This window comes from Grus americana, chromosome 4 (assembly GCF_028858705.1).
Source record: "Grus americana isolate bGruAme1 chromosome 4, bGruAme1.mat, whole genome shotgun sequence".
Lineage (NCBI taxonomy): Eukaryota > Metazoa > Chordata > Aves > Gruiformes > Gruidae > Grus > Grus americana.
In genome coordinates this window covers 41142532-41166572 of record NC_072855.1, presented here as the reverse complement: position 1 = coordinate 41166572, position 24041 = coordinate 41142532, and the positions used below count along the sequence as shown (strand labels likewise).

The following is a 24041-nucleotide window of genomic DNA, read 5'->3' as shown; positions in this document are numbered from 1 at the left end:
ACTTTCTTCATCTGTGTAAATGCACTGGGTTAACATACCATGCTTTAGTTTGTAAAAATCTGGATTTGGGTTGTTTCCTCTGTTAGGCTGAATCTGATGGGGGAGCTACATTTTTATTTGCAAGCAAAAATGCATTAGTTAATCACAAAGTGTGGTATACTCTGTAGATGTGGGAGATGGTCATGGACCAGCTAATGCCTTTGAGTCCTGGTCCCTGTAAGATGGTAGGCGTTACTCTAGGGCTGAATAGCTACGGGGTCAGGAGCAGCGAGATTTTCAGAGATGCACAACCCTATTTACTATGGTCATTACAGTACAAGGACAGAGCAGCAAGAGTTGATGCTTCGTCTCCTCTTCTTGATAATCATTATCCACCAGAGGGAGCTGCTCTAGAAGTATTAAAAAATAGGTTTTTATGTAAATTTTGGCTTCAAGATATAGTTCTTCCTCACCTTCAGCCTAAAGGAATGGGGATGTTTTAGAAGTATATGTACTGAAGTAAAAGATCAATCTTTATACATGCAGTATGCCTCTTTATAACCATGTGTCATGCTTTTATCCTTTTCATAAACAACTTTCAGTCCCAGGGTTTATGAGAAAAGCTAATGTGTAAGGCTCCGTGCCAGTCTGAGGGCATAGTTATTAAGATATGGTATTAATGGAAATGACCTCTGTCAGTAAGATGGACTAAGCTTGCTTCTGAAGCCTATCTGGTCTTTACCAGTTTTATATTTCAGATGCTCCCTTAGGCACATCAGTGCACTGGCACATTAAGTTACAGAATTAAAGGAATGTAAATTCCACCACTAAAAGTATTCCTATAAGTAAAGTGAGTAAAAAAGTTCAGACTTGTTCAAAATCTGTTGAGCCAGTGACTGCTGAATACTAAATAATTTCTTCTCTAAATGCTAGACTGGACTGTGTAAAAGTGGTTGAATCTTTCAGTATTGGACTAATTTGATCTCTTATTTTACTGGTGTAGTATCTTCCTTTTGCTTTTCTTTGTTTCCCAGTGCTCTGAAAGAATCCATCCCAGTTATGGATAAATTTTATTATACTTGGTTATAATTAAAGCTTATTTGTAGGAATAATCCTGTCAATCCTGAAAATTAGATACATGTGTTGTCATACATTAAGCTGTTTACATCTACACAAAATATTTCCCAAATCAACACTTTCAACCGCAAATTACATAGCAATTTAGGTGAGGTCTACAATTTTTAAATTCCAACTGTTTATCTTGGTCATTCTTTGGATTATTTTTCCAAATAGGTGGAAATGAATACGTGGTTTTAAGAATTAGTTGCTGGGAGTGGTTTTGCTTGTTTTTCCACTGAGAGCAAATACAATCATGTTTAAGGTAATTTAAGAGAAGTTTTTACTTTGTACTTGTAGTGGGGTGCATATGGGGCAAACAGGAATGGCCCTTAGAATATATTATTAGCTATATAAATTTTAAAGTTCCATGTATTTAAAAAAAAAAACCAAACAAACCCACAACAAAAAAACCACCCAAAACCCCCCATAGCCCCCACCCCCCCAAACCCCCAAAAACCAGAGAGAGAGAGTAACTGGATGCATTTTACAGTATCTAGTTTATCTGTCTCCCTCACAAAGAAATATAATTACCTATCTCTAGAGCACTCTGATAAAGGACAAAAACTAAACCACTTTGAGAGAAATACCTTAACAGCCAAGGACTACATTTCTTTGCTGGAACGCTAAAGCTGTAGTACCTTATTTTCTAAGGTTATATAAAATGGTAATATACCCTAAATGTTTAGATGCTTTGTTATCTACAGAAAATCAATATTTTTTGCAAGCAGCTGCTGAGTCTGATCAATCATGTGTCCATATTCTGCTCCATAGTCTGCGGATGTGGTTTTTAACAAAGAAGATCTTTTGTATCCAACAGTGGCCAGATTAAATGCAATTTATTGAGATCTTTTTGAAAAGCTACAGGTAGCTGCAGCGAGATGCATTTACAGCTTCCAATAAGCTTAAATCTAAATGATCAGCAGCATGCCTGAGGCTGTGGTGAAAAACTAGGGCAGATTCACTGCCTTAGAAGCCAATAAAGGCAAGTTTGCTACATGCTACAGCTGCTGGCAAGGGAGAGCATCCATTCAGCACCTGCTGTATTTCAAGCTCCATTGAGCTGCTTCTGGGCAGCTCATCTGATAGCCCTGAAGGAGTTTAAATTTGAGCGAAGTCCAAAGGAAAAAAAATCAAGCAAACGTTTTGTGCCTCGGAGCACTAGATGGAAAGAAATTTTATATGTTGCATAAAGTAGGAACTAACATAGATTTGTATATGCTTTACATAATTTTATAGGTTAGTCTTTTGTTTAACTGACAAAGGGAATGCCAGTAAGCCTGACACTGCAGCTTTTTTTTTACGGTTCTGGCAGCAGAGAGAGGTGCTTTGGATGCACTGCGACGTGATGTGATCTTGCCTGTGAATACCCTTAGCGGTCACAGTTCCTAAGAGTCCCAGTCAGGTCTGGATACCGGTCTTAATACATAAATTTGTAATAGGAAATGTATAATAAGGAAGAGTTATTATTACTTGTACTATTGTTGTAATTTCCACCTTTTTGGGGGGTGCCTTGATTCATTCTCTATAAATTCTTGGTACAGCTTCCACACTGGGAAAGAGCATCAAAGCATGTGCTTTGAAGTTCGAAATATATTAATGTAGGTGACCCATTAAATCCCCCATCATCACAGCTTTCTTAGATTGGGACAGGTTGTCCCAGCTTCACATCAGATTATCAGCAAAGTATTTCATTGTTGCCTTAGGCTTTTTTACCAAGAATTACCCTTTAATTTAATTTTAGCAGTATCATGACATGGTATTTCTTACAGACAGAAATGTCATGTTTTAGACACAATCTGTGATTTTTTTTTTTTTAAATATTATTTGGTTTCCTGCCTTTTTCTATATTCAACAGCCTAGACAAAACTGCATGAAAATAACATAGTTTTTTTCATTTTCTCTGATCAAACTATAAGGGCTGGTGAGGCACTTAATGCAGGATATGTAAGGAAAAGGAAACTTCATTTTTCAATGAATTTATTTTTCATAGAGATAAATTTTTCTGAAGTGTGATTAGAGATGAAGAAAGAAAAAGAATTTCAAGGAACTAAAAATTTCTGGACAGCAGCTTCCCAGTTACTAGAGAGGAAGGATTTTAAATGCCTTCTACAAATTTGGAGTTTCTCACCAAAGGATCTGTCTGCTACTTCAGAGTTGATGAAACAAAGAGACACTGGGAACACTGAAATATTAGAAGTAAAGTTATTTTCTTTTCCCAGCACAGAGAAAAGCTATAGATGCTTCATAGAGATATAAAGGCGAAAAGGAACATTCTGAGACGGAAGCTATTTAGTCAATATATTCTCTAAGGGAAATTACAAAGTGATTAACAACATGAAGCAGACCCAGGGCATACAGCCAGAGATTTATATCCTTTGGTAAGCAAGACACAAGAGGAGGCTATGGCAATGGTATTATTCAGAATTTCACTGAATGCAGGTATTATTGGAGCATTCAGCTGGACCTCTATAGTAACGGGTCCTTATCTTTTTGCCAAGATACCCTGTACTGAGTCCACAAATATTCCTGGATGAAGCATGTCTTCCAGAAGAAGCATCAGGTGAGTGCACTCATCCTATTAGTAAGGCATTGCAGTGGTTAATCCCACTCATTATTGAAATCATATCCAATTCACATATGAGTTTGTGTGATTTTAGTGCCTGTTTCTTAATCCTGTCTTTTGTAAGTGTCATGCATAGTGTTCTCGCCATGTGAAGGTACTTAGCACTACTTGAATTGCCACTACTGGTGGTGGTGGCAGGGGAAGAAAAAGCAGCTGGCAAGGACTCTCACCGTAAGGAGTTACTTTGCTATCAGAAGATGCATCTAATTACCACCAACACATTTGACCTGGTAGTGCTTAAATTTTCTAACTTTCTGTAAACCCATTCTACCAATGCATTTTCCACAATGCCTTTAACTTCCTTTATGCCACATGTTTTAAGTTTATATGGATTTATTTTCTATTTCCTTCTTGCTATTTTTTTTTATACTATTAGGTTCTGTCTCCACATTGCTGTGAACCAGGATGCACTTTTGGATGTAATTTTCACCTTGATAACAAAATTGTTACCACATGATTCTTAGTCTTTAGCAGCCATACAATTTTTAAAGAATTTCCAAATTTCTTTTGACATCTTTCTCTTTAAACATTATTTTCTAACCTGTTTTGCTTATTATATCCTTCACTTTGGGGAAAATCACTCTTGGAAATTTATGTACTTGCACAATTCTTAGTGGCTGGGACTATGTTCTTTTTCCTTATGGAGAAATTGATTGGCAGCTGCATTATTGCTATTGGTCTCTAGGTTCTGAAACAATGTCCAGTTTTGTTATTGATTAATCTTTCTTCAACATAATGACATCAAAATTAAATTAGAATCACAATTAAAAGCAGTGTCTTTTGAGCTTGGATGTTATCTTCTTCATTTAGCATTGTTATTATTCTACTGGTTTGCATCCTATCTAATCAAACTGTATTTCCCTAAATCCATGTTTCCTTTATGCATGTTAGAAAGCTACTTAAGAATTACTTTGTCTTGGTAATATTTTTTTAAAATAAATGTTTTCAAATATTTGTATGATCTTTCTTAATCAGTTTGCTTTTTAAATTTATTACAGTGATTCACATGCATTTAGGTTCTGCATTACCAGTACTTGATTTAGTAACAGATTTGTCTAGTATAGACTGACAACTAACTCCCTCCATCTTTTTTCTTCCTTTTTTTTTTTTTTTTTCTTTTTTGACTTTCTCAGTAAGCAGCTTATTGGTGACTTCTTAACATTGCAATAATCTGATTTGTTCTGCCAGGTTTCAGGCAATTCCTTTGCTCTTGTCATGAGTCATAACAATTCTTTTCCTTAGCAAAACAACTGGCATCGGTTATATAAGCAGTTTTATATTCCTTGTTAGCTCAGCTGAACTTGTTTGCAATATGCTGAGTAGGAGTTTGCATGACAGTTGTCATCTCAGCACCCTTTTCTCCCTGTTGCTAATGCAACAGCCTCCTTGATGTCCAGCTAGTCTCTGAGATCATTAGCTCATTATCATCATCAGTGGAGATGCAGCCTGTTCTTGTCTAGCCTCCTCCCTTATGGGGATGTGGTACGCTATTTTGCAAAAACAAATCTTTCACTTTGCACTAGCTATGCAAACAGTAGTATGTCTGCAGCACTCTCAAACTGTGCTGCAAGAGTACCTCTAGAACTTTGTTAATCTCCTGAAATCTTCTGTTCTTGAAGTAGGTCTCTGACAGCAAAGTATGTCATTAGAGGCAGATAATAATTTTATAATTCCATGCAATTTACAGTTGCATTTTTACTTTTGATCCAGGCAATTGGCACAATATCTTGTACTTAGTACTGGACTGAGAGCCTTCACTCTCACCTTAACTGTAGTAATGCTTCCAGCTCTTTTTCTCCAGCTTCTGAAATACTGTGTAAGCAGATACATCTCTTAACTGAATAGCTTACAAATTAGAAAGGTGTATTTTAGTTCAAACAGTACTTCTTAGGATTGATTCTTACTTCAGAGCTTGCTTAACTTCTAACACTGAGACAAATGGAAATTCACTATTAACTTGCAAAGTATAGTTCAATAGCTAGTTTTCCCCCATGCTTAAATGAATGGAGGTGGATTGAGTATGATAGGCCAACGGCTATATATGAAAATGTGCTCTGTTAGTATTCTATATCTACTTCTGAATAGGAAGTACCCCTTCCAAAATTAGTACAAGATGTGCATGCCAGTTGCACATACAACCTAAAATTTGATAGTCCCCCTAATTGCTAATTTACTAAATGACTCTCATACATACAAATGAACACTTAACACATTTTTGTAGCTCATTTGCCTTTATAAGTATTTTTAAAGGGTACAGCCCACAGAAAATTATATCTCCAGAAATTTGCAGAAGTGACATCCTGTTACCACTCTTAAATGAAGAAGAAATTTCATTCCTAGTGTGTTAGTTACCAGTGAAGACACTGTAGGAACCTGGGAGGATGCTGTTAACTCTTTACATCAGCTAGGCAAAACTCGGACAATGTCCAAGGAATCTTCTCCAGGAACTGAAACCTGGGCCCCTCACCTCAAAGAGTGCTTGCTCTAGGACAAGAAACAATCCATTGTAATTAAACATAAGCAAGTTCTTCTGATAACATGATTTTTTTTTTTTTTTCAAAGTGAAGTTTCACAAAATTGTACTGCCATATGCAACAAGAAGCCCTCTCTCTCTCAAATGTAGAGCTCTTGGTTGGTTTAGGAGACTGTCATCCTATGCCTGCCTCAGGTAGGCAGGACTGGCTGTGATAACAGCTCATCCAGAGCAGTAACTTGGCATTTGAAGTCTGTTTCCACAAATTCACAAGCAAAGTAGTAAACTGGTAGGGTTGTCTTTATTTTGAGTATCTGCAGTGTGACAAGAAGAGATGTATTAGGAAGCACCTGTTCTCTCTCCTTCTAAGAATAATCTAGCCTGACAGGACATGCGGAGCAGCATTGAGCTTCACTCACGACTTCACTTTCAATACTCACGACTTCAGTTTCAATGCTTTTTTTTTTTTTTCCTTTTTCCTTTTTTCTTTTTTTCTTTTTTATTGGAAGAGCAGTGCATAGCTAGTACAAAATATCCTAGAATTGCTCTTCTTTTACATCATTATTTTTAACTCATATTATTTTAATGTCTATCTGAGTATTAACATTTATAATGCTCTAAAAAAATAATAATTTTAAAGACCAGAACAGTTTTCAGTTTTGGAAATGAGATTAAGACTTCGCTAAAACCTGATGTATATGGTGCTTTATATTTTAAAATATGCTTGTGAATAGGGAAGAATAGTCTTTGCTTTATGAAGCTAATTTTGGAGTGATGCTTTAACAAAGGAGGGATTTATGCACTTCATCTCAGTTAAGATTCTTTATACTAAATGATACTTTTCATTGGCATATAAAAGTACTTATCTGAAATCAAAGACGCTGACTGTCCCCACGACACTTGATTATAGTCTGAAATCTTTGTGGAATGGCTTTGCTTGTATGATTTCCTTTCTGAAATGGGAATTTCCCCCTTGCTGTGGCATACCTATGGTGTAATCTACATTCAGCAGCACTGAAACTTACTGACTGGCAGTGTACATAAATAACTGGCTATTTCAGTTAATGAAATAGACTTCTTGAAACACTTCTTCAATTGCAGCTAAGTCTAAGAAATCACTGTGATGTAGGGTATGCCAGAACAAAGTGTTCCTGTAGGAAGCTGGATGCTCGAACACTTACATTATGTTTCTGATTCTCTCTCAGCAATAAGTGTAAAGCTCATGCTTTTGGCTCCACCATGGAGCTACCAATTGTAACTGCAACTGCATTGTTGACACTCATCATATGACTTGAATCCGAAACTTAAATGTCTTTATATTACTATCTCCAGCCTACCTCTATTTGTAGTATAACTTCAGACAGTCATAAGATGTTTTAAAAGCATGCGATGTTTTATCAAGAAACATTTAGGAATAGTAGAAAGATTGCTAAGTTATCAAAAGTAATAATTATAGTTTGCAAGTTAATGCATTTTTCAGACTTTATTTAGAAATACAAACGTGATGAAAAAACCCGCTTTTAAAGTCTCAGTGAAGAAGTTGGTTTAGCACATTCCTAAGTCATCAAACAACTCTTTAACTCTCTGAAGTTCTTTATCTTCATTATCATTTTCCTATGCTTATGAACTTTTGGTAGTCATAAAAATGTGCTTTCTTACTGAACCATCTAGGTACATATCTCAAAAGTGCAGAACTTTGGTCTGCTTTGGTGAAGCTTTTCAATGTTGTTTGCATCTTGAAAACTGTTATATACCATTTATTTCATGTTTCATACTGTATCATTTCCACATTACCCTCAGCTTTTAAATTCTATTGCTGTCTTCTGCAAAGGGGGTATCTCCTTCTTCCCATGCCTGTAAGAAAAAAATCTTTAAAAAATAAGCTCAATGCAGTTTGAAATATAAGAAAATGATCACACATACTGACATGTCACATAGTACTCATCTCCTAGTATTCCATCCAATAAGGACATAGCACAGTTCACGTTATTAGACTCCCTGTGGGTTAGACACAGGTAGTTGAAATGCAAGTTGTTAGTTTTAGGAAATGCTTTCTGTATACTGGGAAGAGTCATCAGCCCTTCTGTCTGGTACAGATTGCTGTGTGCGGACTAATCAAGGAGGATGACTAACCAAGCCTGTCCAGGGTCACCGCATTTTGCAATAGATTCTTCTGTTCCAAAATATTGGCAACTTATTCGTGAATCACTTTATGAATTTTCATTCTTCTGAATTTTAAACATTCTGTGACTATGCCATATTAATAAAATAAATGTGTGCAAAGTCTAATTTTGCCTTACTTCAGGAACCCTCTTTGTAAAGTAGGCGCTCTGATGCATAATTTTCTGAAACTTACTGGCATGTAAAATTCTGCCGAACTTCTGTGGAGGTTTGGCCATGCAAAATGCCTGGCACTGCAGCTGGAAAAAACCCAGCATTTGAGACCTTGTTAAACCAGGAACTTTATGGAGTGGATTCCCCCCAAAAGCAGAGTTTTCATATGTTTGAATTTATTGTGACATATAGCAAGGAACTTTGAAAATTTTCAACTTATTATCAATGTCCTTATATGGTCACACTGACCAAAACTACTCAGGTGTGTTAGTAATATTGGAAATTATCCTCTGGGGTTACACACCTTGCTCTCTTCAAAAATAAGCAAGCAAACAAACAAACAAAAGTCTTGAGATCTATTTTTTCTTCCATTTTTGGACCTTTGCTCTGAATCAGCTGGAGAAGAAATGGTAGGCTTGTGTGACTCAGTACATAGTGGGTGACCCAATACATAGAAGCAGCTTTATTGCTTCCCTTAAAAGGTACTCTGACCCAATTTCAGGTTGGTTTCAATAAGGTTTCAGTTGGGCAGAAACAGTACTTCTCTTTCTGTACTTTGCCTGCTTCATCTTCTGTTCTTTTCCTTTAGCAGCTGACTTGTCAAAGAGACTAAGCCATCAGCAATTTGAACTGTAAAAAATTTTCAATAGGATCTAGTTTTGAAATACTAATTATTGAAAGAACTAGACAATTGGAAAACCAGGTAAGACAGTACTCCTGGCCATTGAGTAGGAGGGCAATACATAATTTTGAGAGTTTCAGACTTCTTCAGAACACTCCTTAAGAAAGGAGGGAGGAGTAGCATTAGTCAAATGGATTAAACGAGTCAGTTGAGCCCCTTGGGCCGGAATGGATCCCTGGATCTATCAAGTGAGGTCTCTGCTACTGCATGTAGCCACAATGTATTTTCCTAATCATAAAGTTAGTGAGATCCTTTTAAAACAAATTGAGTTGCTTTCTCCTAATACTCGACAGAATTTAATCTACTAGCTAAAATTTCATTCCCAATTTTCACTGTTTTTTTTTTTTCCCCCTGGACATTTTATATATGATCTTGTCCCAAACTATAGTAAACTCAGTTTCACTTTTATTATTCTAGCCATGAAGGTCATCTAGCTCTTCCTATATAACATTCTAATCTTCTATTTTATTGCTGATGACTCTCAAAATGTCATTAGCATATACCTACTTTTGTGCCAAGATCACTAACATAATATTCAATGGCATTTTTCCCCAAGACCGATGCTTGACCAGCCTCTACAAGAGCTGAATTTTATACTGTGAAGATAGATTAAAAGAAAAAGGAACATATATCTAAATTATAATCTGAAATAGTGCATACCCCCTAAAGACATAAGTATATTTCTCAGTCAACTTGATTGAGTACAGTCAGAAGTTCAAGAATGGAGCTGAAGGAAAAACAAAATACCAAATAATTCATGCCAATACTTAAAAGTGCTTCCAGATACAGGTCTATATGCAGATGACATCCTTTCCTTTCGTAGTAACATTTAATATGGGATATTGTTTAACTTTTTTCTCTGTATGGAACCTCAAGAGACCAGAGGAAATTTTTCAGACTGAAATTTGAATTAGCTTGTGCTAGGAATAATGCTTTGACTGACACGAGGCTGCCCAAAGATTGCCGTAGTGCTCCGTTATTAACCACCAACACTAGGTAAGATTGGCTGAGGCCCTTTCCTTTCTTGAGATTTTTTCCCTGTTGTCTTACACACTGACAAAATAAACCTATTACCAAATAGATGGGTGCAGAAAATTAGGTAGTATAGATGTGTCTTTGCAACTATACTTATGCAATTATGTTTGCTAAACCTACCATGAAAACCACTTATAGCAGTAAAAGCATATTTTCTACATGCTGCCTATGAGCATCTCCTCCAAAACATGCTTCCCTGATAGGATTTTAGGATACTTTTCAAGAAGATGTTCAAACAAGTATGGCTGAGCAGCTTTTTAAGTGCAGATGCAAAAAAATAGCCATTAATTGTATCGTAAAAGCTGTTGGAACCCCAGCTAAGCAAGGGCTGCTGCAAAATACAGAAGAATCTTTCTTGTAAAAGCATGGGGTGTTGGTTGCAAAACAGATCTGTGTTCATAGTGAAGACAGGTCCTTAGTTGTAGTGACCCGAGCCAGCAATTACGTGATAACAGATATAAGCAGGGTGATTGACTCACGTACAATAGCAGCTCCATCTTCACTCAAAACCAGACACAAGCAGTGCTCAGAAAACTCTTTAAACACTGCAGGGTTTCCCCCTCTTTTTCATCAATAAAATTCGTGCTTCTTCACAAGATATAAGGGTATGTGTCATTGTTATTCATGGAAACTGTCAGGCTTTTTAACTCTGTTGAGAAACATGACGAGTGAATGACAGATGGGGACTGCTACCTTGGCAAGGAAGTTCTCTGCTAGCAGAATGCCATGGCATGAGACCTGAAAGAAAGAAGAGGTGACAATTTAAGTTGTTCTTATACATAAAAGTCATCTGAAAAGAGGCATTTCATTGTGAAGTAGCCTGAGATGCCATGATATTTTAACTCCTATGTATTTATTATTCAGTCCTGCCCTTAAGAGACAAATGGTCTTGAAAAGCTAAAAATGTATAAATTAGGTTTAATGCTACTAATGCCAATCAGGTGCTCTGGTGGCTTCCCAAAGACTGGAAAACATTTAACTCAAGTGTGATAGCTTGAGAACAGGAGCGTTAAGATTTTTATAAGAAATTTCAAAATCCCTGCCTATGACTGAGGTGTTCAAACTGTAGCTACTCTTTATCTTGACAAGTGCTTTGTGTGATACATATTCACATACTTATTGTGTATGCTCTTCGGGTCAGGGACCTGCATCAGAGTAATATTAACTCTAATATTGTGCATCTACAGTCGTGATGTGCCAATGTCCTCAATGCAAGGTCATTTAAAGGATGGGAAGGACATAAGTGAAAAACACCGCTCAACTGAGTATGTGGAGGGAGGGAACAGAGGGTGGGCAAGGAGGGAGGCTGACGGCCTTTCTGTGGCTGAAAGGAAAAACTGAAAAAGAAAATTCATTTTGGGCTAAATAAAAGCCTTCATATACATTGAAGTGGAGAGATTTATTTGAATTTTGTTTAAAAAGATCTTAGGGGGTTTTGCTGTTTCAAATTTTAAAAGTTTCCTTACAGTGTTCATGTTTACTTTTTTTTAGGGGGCTTTTTTTTGGCTGTTTAGATTTTAACCAATCCATTTAATTCCACATCAATGCAAATTCGGATTTTTTTTTCCATTGAGTAGTATCTATTATTACAGCAGAAAGCTTTTTTCTATTTTTTTTTCTCCCTCCTCTAGTATATATAAAATTGCAGATTCATGTACCTGGAAAAAGTTCTAGAGAATTTGGGATTTACTGCTTGACAGACTTCATTAATCTCTTCATAAAGAGCTCTTAACATTAGCTGTTCTTAAATTTATCATTAACTTCAGCGATGAAAGTTTTTTGAAAATTCATTTGGCTCTATTCTTAGCTATTTTTTATCCTCGAACGTGGAACGATCCTTTTGATACCGTACTAAGTGACTAAAATTAACTCCCCAAGGTGTGGAAGGCCCTTTATAGCCTAATTATAAAAAAATCTTTTCTCTAAATAAGGGGTGGGTGGAGTAGGAATTCTAAGCTGCATTTGCTAAGATTAGGCATTACCATGGAAGAATGTTTCTGTTTCAGAATGTTATCTTTTTTTAAAAAAAGTTTCTTAAGCCACATGAATGAGTACTATTTTATTGCCTGTAGCCTGATTCACCTCTCATTTACTCTGGATTGCTGTAGCTAAAATGAAGCTGTTCTTGTTCTCACTTTAAGGAAAAACTTCAAGCCAGATACATGTGTTCAAGAGCTCTAACTCTGAAGTGGAAGGACAGGACAGAACGCTTATCGATTCACATTACAGCAGCGCAGGATGTTATTGGCTTTCCCCAGGAACGTTTTGGTGTTGCTTAAGGACTATCAGCTCTCAAGTTAGGTTACTGCAGTTCTAGCACCTGGTGCTGCTCCTGACTATTTGGAGGCAAAACAAGATTTAGAAACATACAGTAAGCTGGATGTTTTGAAACAATGGCCTCATGGATATTTTAACACCAGAAATTGCCAGCTCTCACGAATATTCTTAAAAGGGATAATCATGTGCTCATGGAGATGTTCACATATTTGTTAAAATGGTCCCTGCCCTCAGTTTCTTGATAGTTAGTATCTCGGGTTTTTATTCAGGATATGAGGAGGAAAGAAAAAAGCCAAACAGAAAAAACACCCAAAAAACCCAAATGAAATTAAAAAACCCCTCAGCTTCTCTACATTCAGGGTCACTTAGATTGATGTAACATTTTTTTACATCTGATAGCCATTAATACTTTATTTTATCACCTTTGCGCTATTGTGAAACTCATTGAAATTAAAGGGTTTAGTTCAGAATTTTCAATACGGTTTTGATGAAACTCTTTGGTTAGTTTTATCTTTATTTCCTTCATAATATTCAGTGATGTCTGTATTTCTTATGTTTGATCCTTTAATGTATTCTGAGTCCTACTACTGTTGAATATCCTATGAGCCTGAATGAATCTGAGACTGAAAAGACAAGTTGTGATATCGGAATTGTAACAGCCAAAAAAACTTCCAGTTCTCATGATGGCCATTTTGAAATGTGGATAACAACTTCCATGGAAAATACTAAATATCTGGTTAGTAAGACTGTAGATCAATCTGACAGTAACTATTGGTTATGAAGATACTAGTAAGCACTTTTCTGAGTGGCATTCTAGTGCTTTGTGTTTTACCTTTGGTTGGCTTATCTCTGGTCTTCAAAATTTGCATTTAAAATGTCAAATTAAAAAGCAGAAAAACCTCTCACTAATACCCCTTAGAAAAAAATACTTTCTACTATAAAGTATATGTCCTGAGCCTTGTTGCTTTTAGCATTTATTTTCTTACTTGAATACGGTGGAATCAATATTGTAAATCACATTCACACAGCTCATCAGAAATCACTGGATTTGGCAATTATAATTTTAAATAAAATTAAATTTTCTCCTTAATAATGGAGCAATACGCAGTCATTAGAATCCAGGTTATGTAACTACTGCGTTGCACCCAGAATATATAAAACCTTCATCTTGACTTCTATGGCATCTATGATGCCTTTCTACAGTACACAACAGAATTCAGTGCAGTAATGTAGTATAAATGGGCTGCTTCTTTCTTACTTCATGTTTTTATATATATTTATACTAGAAATTTGCACTGATGGAACTGGAGCTGTCAGCATTACGATCTTCATTTAAATTCTCTTTGACAGTTTCCTCATCTTAAAATTTGAAAAAAGTATTTATATAGCATTTGTTGTCCTAGGTATACTTCACAGAAATTAATAGTCAACAGTCGGTGAATTAGGGAAATGCTACATGTTATTAGTGTTGAACTGTTAGCAGCAAACCAACATTTTAGTTTGCTCTCTTTTCAAGCTGATATCTTGATCTCTGAGGAGAAGGTACAGGCCATTACAGTGTTTGAGGTGGCACGAGGTCTCTGTGCAAGCCACTGAAGTGACTTTCTTCAGACCTCAAGGATGTGTAACGTACCCTAGGGAATGGCGGGAAGGTATGGCGAGGGTTTGGGGCATGTGGTGCTCAGCTGGTTGGGGGTGCATGGAGGATGACAGAAATACAACCTGGTGCCATCTCATCCACTCATCCTTTTATATGGTTAGCTGAAATAAACAATTCCCAGTGATGGACGTAGGCTTATTTCTTGGGAAGAACTGTTTGGAGCAGCCCAGAACAAAACTGGAGGCAAATGAGCAACCAGGCAATGTGGAGCTCCCTCTAGCCCGTTCTCCTGTCCTATTTATAAGGGTAGATATCTCCAAAGTTTGTTGGCGATGCCTCTACTGAGAAATCAGAACTGAAGGTGACATCTGCTACCTTTTGATATATTCTGCACATTTTACAAATTTGGTGAGATGAGACTTTCAATCGTGTTAAGGAAGCTTTGAAGAATGTACTGCTTATTTCCAGTAATGTAATGTTATTTGAGATCCAACCTGGATCAGGGTGTGTGATGAGAGTATGAAGGCCCTGTGTGTTATCAGACAAACGAAACTCTTGGATGTGAAAGACCAGTGTTGATGTGAGGCCTTACTAGATACTTGGAAAATGTATAGTGAGCTTTCTGAAATGGGCCAAAGAGAAGACCTAAAGGGAGGGCTGATGTTCAAAAAACCTGAATGCTTTTCCTAACTAAAACAGAGCTGAGTTTGTTCTGTTCTTGTAAAGCTAATATATATCTTCTCTTTGTTGAAAAAGATGATCTAAAAGAAGAAAACTTTTTTTCATCCAACTTCCTGCAAATGCCATGTTCCTGCACCATATTTAGGTTCAAATTACTGTGGATTTTTGTGAAAGGAAGAATGAGAAACTATTTTTCCTGACATCAGTGTTTTATGATTACTGAGCTATTTAGAAATATTTGATGTTGTACTGATTTTCTCTCTCAAAATAAACTTTTCTGATTACCCTTACATTTCAGTGATTTCTTTTGTGCAGTAGTGAATCTGCAGCTTGTGAGGTAACTGGCAAAAAGTCTGATCCATCAGCATTTTTGTTTGCTTTCTTGAGTTTGTAGTGGCACAGCAACAATGAAGAAGCAATCATCCATCATCCAGCTAGTCAAACAGAATAAAGATTTGAAAGTAGAAATAATTCATGGTGTTAGCATTACTCATTTAAGTTCTATGTGACTTACTGGAGCAATAGTTTTTCCTTCAGAATTTAAACCAAACTTTAGAATTCTGGAATAAGAATTACATTATTTTCTAAATGCCAAACAATTTAGTTATTTTCATTGCTATTAAATTTTTTATTTAAGGTAATGGAACTTTAAGTGTACTATGACTAGAAAATCTCCACCGGCTAAAAAGAAGAGGTCTTCAGATTTATAACTACTTCAATTTTAATAAATGTTTGCAGTATACTTCTCAAGTAAATTTTCTGGCTCTGTGCAATATTACCAAACCTAATAACTTAAAAAATACAAGTCAGGATCCAAAAATCTTGATAAAAGGAACTTTTTGAGGTTTTTTTCTCCAGGGACTTAATTTCTGTATTTCCTATATGAGTAGGAGGGCTCCTAGCTTTCCCTTTCAGCTGAAATTCTCAGTTAACTTTGAGAACAAGAGTTTGATTCTAAGAAAAACCCAACGAATGAGATTTACAAAAAAGTATTTCCACCATTAGCAGCAGTACAAATATGTGATGATGATTTTGAAACGATGACAAAACTGGAGACAGAGGAGGCCAAAATGACTTAGAAACAGAAGGTCAATAAAAACCTGTTACATGTACTGTTATTTATAGCCAGTCTCTATATAAATGAGCATTTCAGTTTTTGAGGTGAATGTGTTGAAAATTTGCTCTGCAGAATACATTGAAAATATATGTTCTCTGTGGGAGTTTGGAGAATCTTGGATTTTGAACTTTTGTAAAAGAGTACTTTCCTACCACATTGAATTTCCATTTCTATTTCTAGTATGTTACCAGCGTCATGCCTTTTCCTTGAGGTTTTGGTCGATCTTAAGACCAAAGGGATAGAGAGAGAAGATGTGAGGTGCTGTGAGGGACCCTTGGAGGCCTGAGGATGAAAACCAGCCATGATAAAAGCATGTCAGTCCCCTAAATAACAGAATCACCAATGGTTTGCAACTCCGTTTCAGATCTGGGTTCTGCTAATAGAAGAACAGACCCCTTTGCCCCTCTTCCTGCCTTTGGGAGGGGTTTGCAATACTGCGTGTTGTCTCTAGCTAAGCAGACTGGAACAAAACATGGGAACGGACCTGGTCATTTTATATCCCGAGTTACCTGGAGGTAAATACTATACTCAAAGCAAACTCCCATTCCATTACCTTTATTCACTCTTTTATGTGGCAGTATTACAGATGGTTAATCATCATTTTACTAGATTCATTCCCTGTTTAGAGCACATCAACCTGTGCTGTTTGTAACAGTGAACACAAAGGTGGGTACTTTATCTTTCATGTGAGTGCAGAGTTTGGCTCCTGCAACATAGGCACTGAATAGTGGCTTTCCTGCATGAAGAGTATTGATTAGCCGTGAGCTAGAGTCTCTTTTGAGTAATTCTATATGTAAAGCCGTGATCTCAAAAAATTTACCTCGCAGGCTGACTTCAGCTTCTAGGTTTGAAATGCGTGGCTGAACAGCTTCTCATGGTCATCTCGCTTGGTAGCTCTCGCCCCTGATAGGGTGTTTTACACTCTGCTCTGATTTTCTGTCCTAGGGCTGTATCAGAAGTCTTGGTGGAACTTTTGGCTTAGGGGAGGACATGTAGGAGTGGAAATGAAAATATGTCCCCAGTACACTAAATTGTGGTGCAAAGGTGTGTGCGGTTTCAGAATGCACCTCTTTCATTCTTTTTCATACATGGCTTGAGATTTCAAACAGCAAATACTTGAAGGTTTGAATGTGTTCCCATTGAAGAATCCATATATTCTGCAGCTCCACTACAAGTTCTTCTAGGGCAAGTATACGTTATTGCCACGTGCCTCGATGTATGTTTGCAGCTTAACTCACAGAACAGTGAAACTTCCCCCCCACCCCCCTTCCTTTAAACTAGCTTAGCGTCTTAAAAATTCAGCTATTCTTATTAGGGCTAGGTGGCTTATGATTATATGAAAAAATGATTTGCTGAAAAATGTGCCTTTATTCTTAACAAAGCAGACCTGAATTTGCCAGTTGTGGACTATGACCCTTGCTACAAAATCATTCTCAGGATTCAGGAAATTAAATCGAATTTCATCTCCTGAGAGCGAACGTCTGCATTCACTTCGACCTCCGGAGGGGGACTTAACCGGCATGCTGTGGAATTCCAGTATGCAACATCTCTTAAATCTTTCCTGCCAGTAGTCCTACTTTTTCTATACAATTATTATATGATCTCATAGCAATCATTTCTATACTTAGGATGGTTCTGGCTATTATGCTTCTCTCACTGAGTGGAAGAACATCAGGGTTGAATCCCTTCAGACGAAAAGGCAGCCGAATCATAAATCTTCTATATGCTGGGTAAGTTTCCTAACCCTGGATGACGAGCTAAAAAAGTAAGTGGAATTTCTGACAAGAAGATCAATGCCCTTTGGTTTTGTGAATACTTCTAATCTTTTGGTACATTCAGCTCTTGAATACAAATCCAATTTTTTAAAATTTGGTTGAACTGAATACCTTCTTGGTTAGCTGCAACAATCAAAAAGTGTAACTGCTTGCATAGCCTTTTTGGTGATCTTCCATAGCATCCTGATAGCCTGGCAGGGGTGAAAAGAAAACAATGAAGTATATCCTTTGTCACTAAGACAGCAGAGCAAAGCCTTGCAGATGACACCTATATAAGCAAGATTAGTTTACACAGGTCTTGCAACTATCAGGTAAGTGCAAAATTGTTTGGGAACTACAAAGAGAGTAAAGTATCAACAGCTCATTCTCCAGTGTGGGAGGATACATTTTGCAGAGCTCTGCAAGGATCTGTCCTGCATCTGAACACGCTAAAGTTCTTGCTAACAGTCTGGATTACAGAATAGAAATTGTTTATTAAATTTGTATATGACAGTGGAAGATAGGCTTAAATTCAAAATGGTTTTGACAAACTGGATAAATATTTGGGGGGGGGGAAGATGATATTCAATAGAGACAGTGCAAAAGGGAGAAGTATTCAGCCGCAGGGATAGAAATAGGAGCAGTGAATTAGGAGGTAGTTAATTCAAGGGAAACGAAACCAACCAGAGCTTAAATTGTATCACAAAAGTGGTCATTAGTTAACAGCCTACTGCTGTTACAACCAAAGCTTGCATTCCACATGGAAGCAATGAAAAAGGGTATATGCTGTGACAAAAGCACAATTATCCTTCTGTTCTTATAAATACTTACAAGGTCCCATAGTAGCATATTATGTCCAGCTTTGGACCTTGCACTTCAAGAAAGATACAAACCAGTTGAAGACAGTCCTGATGAAAGCAGTAAGAGACATCAGCTGTTGAGATGTGCTGGAGTGCCTGTGGACCAGTATCTGGAAGTAGGCTTTAACTATGTAAAGACTGAGGCGAATACTCTGCTCGCTGTCTCTTTGGTGGCTAATGAAATCACAGCAAGGAAGATTCAGGTTAAACATTAAGGAAAAGTTTGTAACTGCAAGTCAGAACAGATTGCATGAGGAGGCTGTAGTGGTGCTGTTGCTGGAGGACTTCAGAATGGGTTAGACAAACACTTGTCAAGAATGACATAGATGTAGCTGATCGTGCCTTGGGGCAGAGCCACGGAGGAGCTGACCTCACAAGGTCCCTTCCAGTCCTACTTTCATGTGAAGAGCATTATGCTGTTTCCTCCCACCCCACCTTCAGCGTTCAGAGTTCTTCTGTTCCTCCCACAAACTTTCCTTTATCTCCAGCTATTCTCCTAAAAATAACCTTTAACTGCCTCTTTTACTATTTTATGCATATGTAGGAAATGCTTTCTGCACAAGACAGTTCTGTGGATGGGCAAGATCAATTTCACCAATGAAAAAGGACAGGACTACTTCTCACCATTTGTAGAGATGCACTTTGGTTATGAAAAGAGGATTCTCACTGCAGTATTTAGACCTAGACATTCAGAAATATTTTAGCCACTGATAGAAATATGGACTGTAATTGAAGTGATAGCTTTTCATATGCAGTGCAGAGAAAGAGAAGGTTGGATATACCTTAGACAGACACGTTAACGTTACAAGTTTGGTATATATTTTCCCGCTGTTTGATGTGACAAAGCTGAAAGGGCACCAGGTCCTAGTAAATTTAACCTAAGTGTCCTCCCGTTTTGCTGAGAGGGGTTAGTTTGAGAAGAAAGGGTAATTGCACTAGGTAGTCATGAACGAGCAGCTGAACTCAGACCAGAAGCCCAAACGGGTCTGATGCAACAAGCAGGGTAGAGCCGACAACCGGAGCGACATCGCTTTGAACATCTCCTTCCCTCGGTGCTGCTCCCGAAGCCGGGGGGTGACCTCAGCCCCGCCGGTGCGGGGAGGGCAGGGGCTGCAGGGCTGACGGCCGGGCGAGCTCGGGAAAGGCGGCGCTCTGGGGGGGAGCCCCCCGCAGGTGAGCGCCCCGATACTGCCTGGTGCAGCGGGCAGGGCTCCCGGACAGGGAGTCGTCCGTGGGCTCTCAGCGCGGTTCCCCCCGCGTTTCACGTAGCGCCGTGGAGGACGGACCGGAACGGGAATTGCCAAGCCCCGTCCCCGGTACGCGGCGGCGGCGCTGCCTGGCCCGTGGTCCCCGCGCCGGGGTCTGCCCCCGCGGGGCTCCGCTCGCCGCCTCTGCCCGCCGGCGCGGAAAGGCGCGGAGCCAGCGCACGGCACCCACGGGGCGGCCGGGATGAGGGGGCGCGGCGAGGCGGGCCCGGCCCGGCTGGCGCACGTGGTGGCGGGGGACGCGGGGGGCGCGGGGGCCACCCCCTCCTTACCGGCCTTCCCGGCGCGGAGGGGCGCGCTGTGCTGCGGCACCAGGCTCTGCGCTGCGTTCGTATTTTTTTCATTTAAACTCTTGCTTCACAAATTGCGCGTGATGAGCTCATGATGCCGCGCCCCCCCGCCCCGGGCCCGGGCAGGCAGGGGGACGTGAGGCGGGCGGGCGCGGCGAGCCGCTGAGGTTCCGCGCAGTGCTTAGCGCTCCCGCGGTGCCCCGGAGCCAGGAGGAGGGGGCGCTCTCCCCGGCTAACGCTGCTTACTGGACTCGGGTTGGGGGGGGGGGGCTTACCTCTTTTTTTAAAAAAAATTTTGGTTTTGTTTTGTTGTTTTTTTTTTTTTTTTTTTTTTTTGCTCCCCCTCCCGCTGGGTGTCGGGCTGTTCGCCGCTCCGTGCGTAGGTGGATCCATGAGCTCCCCCGGGAGCGGCACCGCCGCCGCGCAGCGCCGTACCGGGGCGGGGGGAGCGGCCGCCAGCTTCGGCCCCGCCGCCGCCGCCGCGGGGGGCGGCCCCGCCCGGGCACGGGGTGGGCGGCCGTGAGGCGGGCGGGCGAAGTTTCTCCGCGGCGCCGGGCCCCTCCGAGGGACAGCGGGGAGGGAAGGACCTGGCCCTTAGCGCTGGGGTAGCTGCTGCCGCCGCTGCCACCAGAGCCGCCCGGCTTTGGCCATGAAGAGGAAACAGAAGAGGTTTCTGCAAATGACGCTGCTCTTCACCGCGGCTCTGATTTTCCTGCCTGACATCGGCCTCTGGTCTCTCTACAAGGAGAAGCACCTGGTGAAGCCCGCCGAGCCCGCCGAGCCGCAGGTAGGTGCGAAGCCGCCCTGGAGCGCTGCCCCGCGGTGTTCCGCGCCGCTCCGCGGTGCCCCGCTGATCCGGGCGGCCGGCGGGCTGCCGCCTCTCGGGGCGCGGCCCCGGCGCTCGTTCCCCCCCCGCGGTGGAGCGGGGCCCGGAGGCGGCGGAAGGGTCCGGGTCGCGGCGGCCGCCGGTGCGGAGCGGAGCGGCGAGAGGCAGCACATGTGCTTGTCCTACCTCCGCGCTGGAGAGAGAAAGTTGTGGGCGAACAAATGAGCCTGCCGGGTTGGGCTTCCCCGGGAAGGGCAAGGGTGAGCAGTCACAGAAGCTGGCTGTGAAATTAGGAGGACGTGGGATTTTGCATGCTTCGTTGGTTAGCCAAGAGATGATGCTGGGCTCTAATTCTCATTTTGAGAGGTGGAGTTTTTACCGCAACTTTTATTTGTCTGCCTGTCTGTAGTACTACTTGAACTGCTGTGTGGCTGTAGGTCCGCTAAAATTGCTCGGGATCCATGTAGGTAACTAACCGCCTAGATTTTTTGTTTCCTCACCCTTTCTGTTTGAAAACTCGACAAGAAGTGACTGACAGTCTTTTTCTCTTCTGAATGGCACTAACGTGACCTGATACAACTACACTGCATGTAACTGCTTGTCAGACTCATGTCACAACGAACTTTCAAATATTTCCAGTTTCCAATCTCCTCAGTCACCGTTATTAATAACAGCAGTTGACACAAGCTGGGTTTTTTTCTTAAGTTATTCCTCAACTCGCCGGGTTTATGTATGGCTCATAAATCACAGTATGACCTGCATTAAGTGAAGTTTAGTTTTAGGGAGTTGTAGTGCAGTGCTTTAAAACCCTGCCTGTAATTTACCAAAGCTTGTATTTGTTCTGTTCAATAGTGCTATGCTCCTACAATGCAATTGTCAGTGTAATTTAAATATAACATAAATATTTCATAGATCATTAGTAAGAAATTACGGGATTGTTTGATCTTTTAGCTTGTTTACCACTTGCGTAGCCTTTGTGTTAGAGTGTCTCAGACAGCATCATGTATCATTTTGGTGTATTAGTAGTCTTAATTTCAAGGGTCATCACCCATGTATATAATGCACTTTACACATACTAAATGTATTTAAGTCAGCGGCTTCAATTGAACAATAACATATTTGATTCTTTGTTAATATAGCTATCTATTACAGAAGTTAGTCCTCCAAAGTATCCTAACTTCAGTTAATGAAATATGCTGAATGGAAGATACTTTATTACTACAGGAGGAAGTTAGGGATAGCTCTTAATTTGAAGCTTACTTTATCTTTCTGAGGATTTTAAAATGCAGTAGGTGCTAGAAAATTATACACAATTGTAAGTGTCTGACATTAGTTTACAAGGTGCGTACGGTAGTCTTTGCAGTTTCTAATTTACTTTGTGATTTATGAAAGCTAAAGTATGCGATGCAAATAACGATTTCCATGTTTGTTGCATGGCTCTTTAAAAGACACATGCTTTGACATAAGATGAAATTTCTGATGTTCAAGATTGCACTCTAAGTAGCACGTGACTGGATAGCACTCAAAGGGAAGTAACTTCTGGATAAAATGGTGGAAGAAAACCTTGGAGATCAGCAGCTGAGCATACATGAAGGGCTAGTGAGACATGCTAATGAGACCCCAGCAAATTTTAAATCTTAAGTTTTCTGAAAGGGGCTGTTTACTAGCTTCCGTTTTTCTCTTTTTTTCTTTTCCTCCCCACCTGAATACTAATTGAGCAGTAATGGGATTGTTTAATGGGAAAACAATAAAAATGAGCAATGAAACTTTGAACCTTACAGCTGACTCTAATGTAATTCCGTTATCACTGTCAGAATTGAAGTCATGTTGGCAATGTCATTACCCAATGAGGATAGCAGGTTGAAGTAGAGGTGAGGAATGCAATTACGGTACTCGTGTCTTTTGATGTGCACGTTATAACCCAAAATGCATACAAGGAACAAGGGTTGAAATACAAGTTTTGAGTTCAACTCTTTTAAATATAAAGGAAATTGTAAGAAGATGGTCAGCGTATTTCTTGGAGACTACACTAGAAGTAAGGTCATACTAGAAAAGACTGCATTAGAAACAGTGAAATACTATCGTAGTAGAAATATAACTTTTTTCTGCTATTGAGTTAGCAGGAGATGCAAGAATTTCAACACTCAGTCATTCTTTGCCCTTGAGGTGTTCAATTACTTGATGCTTAGTGTGACTTCACACAAGTTTAACGGTCAGTCCTACTGAAGCTGCAGCAGACTTCTCTCATGTATTCCAAAGTTGTGTTAGGTTGCATAGGGGTGTATGTAGAGTCGGCACATGACAGTGAGGTACAGTCAGCCCATGGAAGAGGGGCAGAGCTGTAATAAGTTAGCCGTAGGCTGAACTGGTTTTTGCCCTCACGAGTAAAATGTGTGTCTAGTGCTATTCTGACCTTGGCAGTAATGTTTATAAATGTGCCGTCTTGTTTTAAGAACAATTAATGTTATTGATCATCAGGTGTTTTTGAGGAGATGGCGTGGTGAAATTCTGATTTTCTGACTAGTTATAAATTAAACTTCCCAATTCATTGCTAAAGCAGACATCCTCAAACTTCCACGTGAATGAGGGCTCTGTCAGCCTCTCCCACCGCCTAAGCTGCTTGCCATGACACCGGAGCGAAGGAGGGATAGGAGGCTGATGGAGGAGGCATTGATATCCTGACAGCACTAAGCAGAGAAGCAGTTCAAAAGCAGTCCACAATGCAAAAATAGGCTGTTTCTATCAATGGTAGAACAGTGTCCCCTGGGGACTGTGTCATTCCCAGTGCCTAGAAGAGGGCACTTGTGCTCTTTAGTGCTATCTAGAAATTCTAACATGACAAAATAGGTTGACTTTTTCTTATTCTTTAAAATAGTGCTGCAATAAGTTACATAAGGGTATTTTTTTTGTCATCGTGCGATTTCTGTTTCTGAGCAGAGGGTTTTCTTTAGGAAAGATTGAAAGATGAGAAAGTGGTATTGACAACCCTGATTTCAGGCAGCATTAATGATTTTGATCACTGTACATTAATTCTATAAGTATTATTAAGCGTTTCATACTAACTTTTTTAAAATCTATCATGTTTTCTTAAGGTTTTCACCTGTGAACGTGATAGGCTTGATATAA

The 24041-nt window shown here is 39.7% G+C and overlaps 1 protein-coding gene across 2 annotated transcripts in view; it reads left to right on the top strand.

Moving 5' to 3' along the window:
• Window positions 1–20077: 20077 nt before the first annotated feature.
• Window positions 20078–24041, top strand: part of GALNTL6 (polypeptide N-acetylgalactosaminyltransferase like 6) — a 490185-nt gene continuing 486221 nt past the window's right edge. For both annotated transcript variants that reach the window (XM_054825417.1, XM_054825418.1), the window contains exon 1: window positions 20078–20876. In XM_054825417.1, coding sequence (XP_054681392.1) covers window positions 20739–20876 — 138 coding nt within the window. In that variant the 5' untranslated portion in view covers window positions 20078–20738. The remainder of the gene's footprint in view (window positions 20877–24041) is intronic.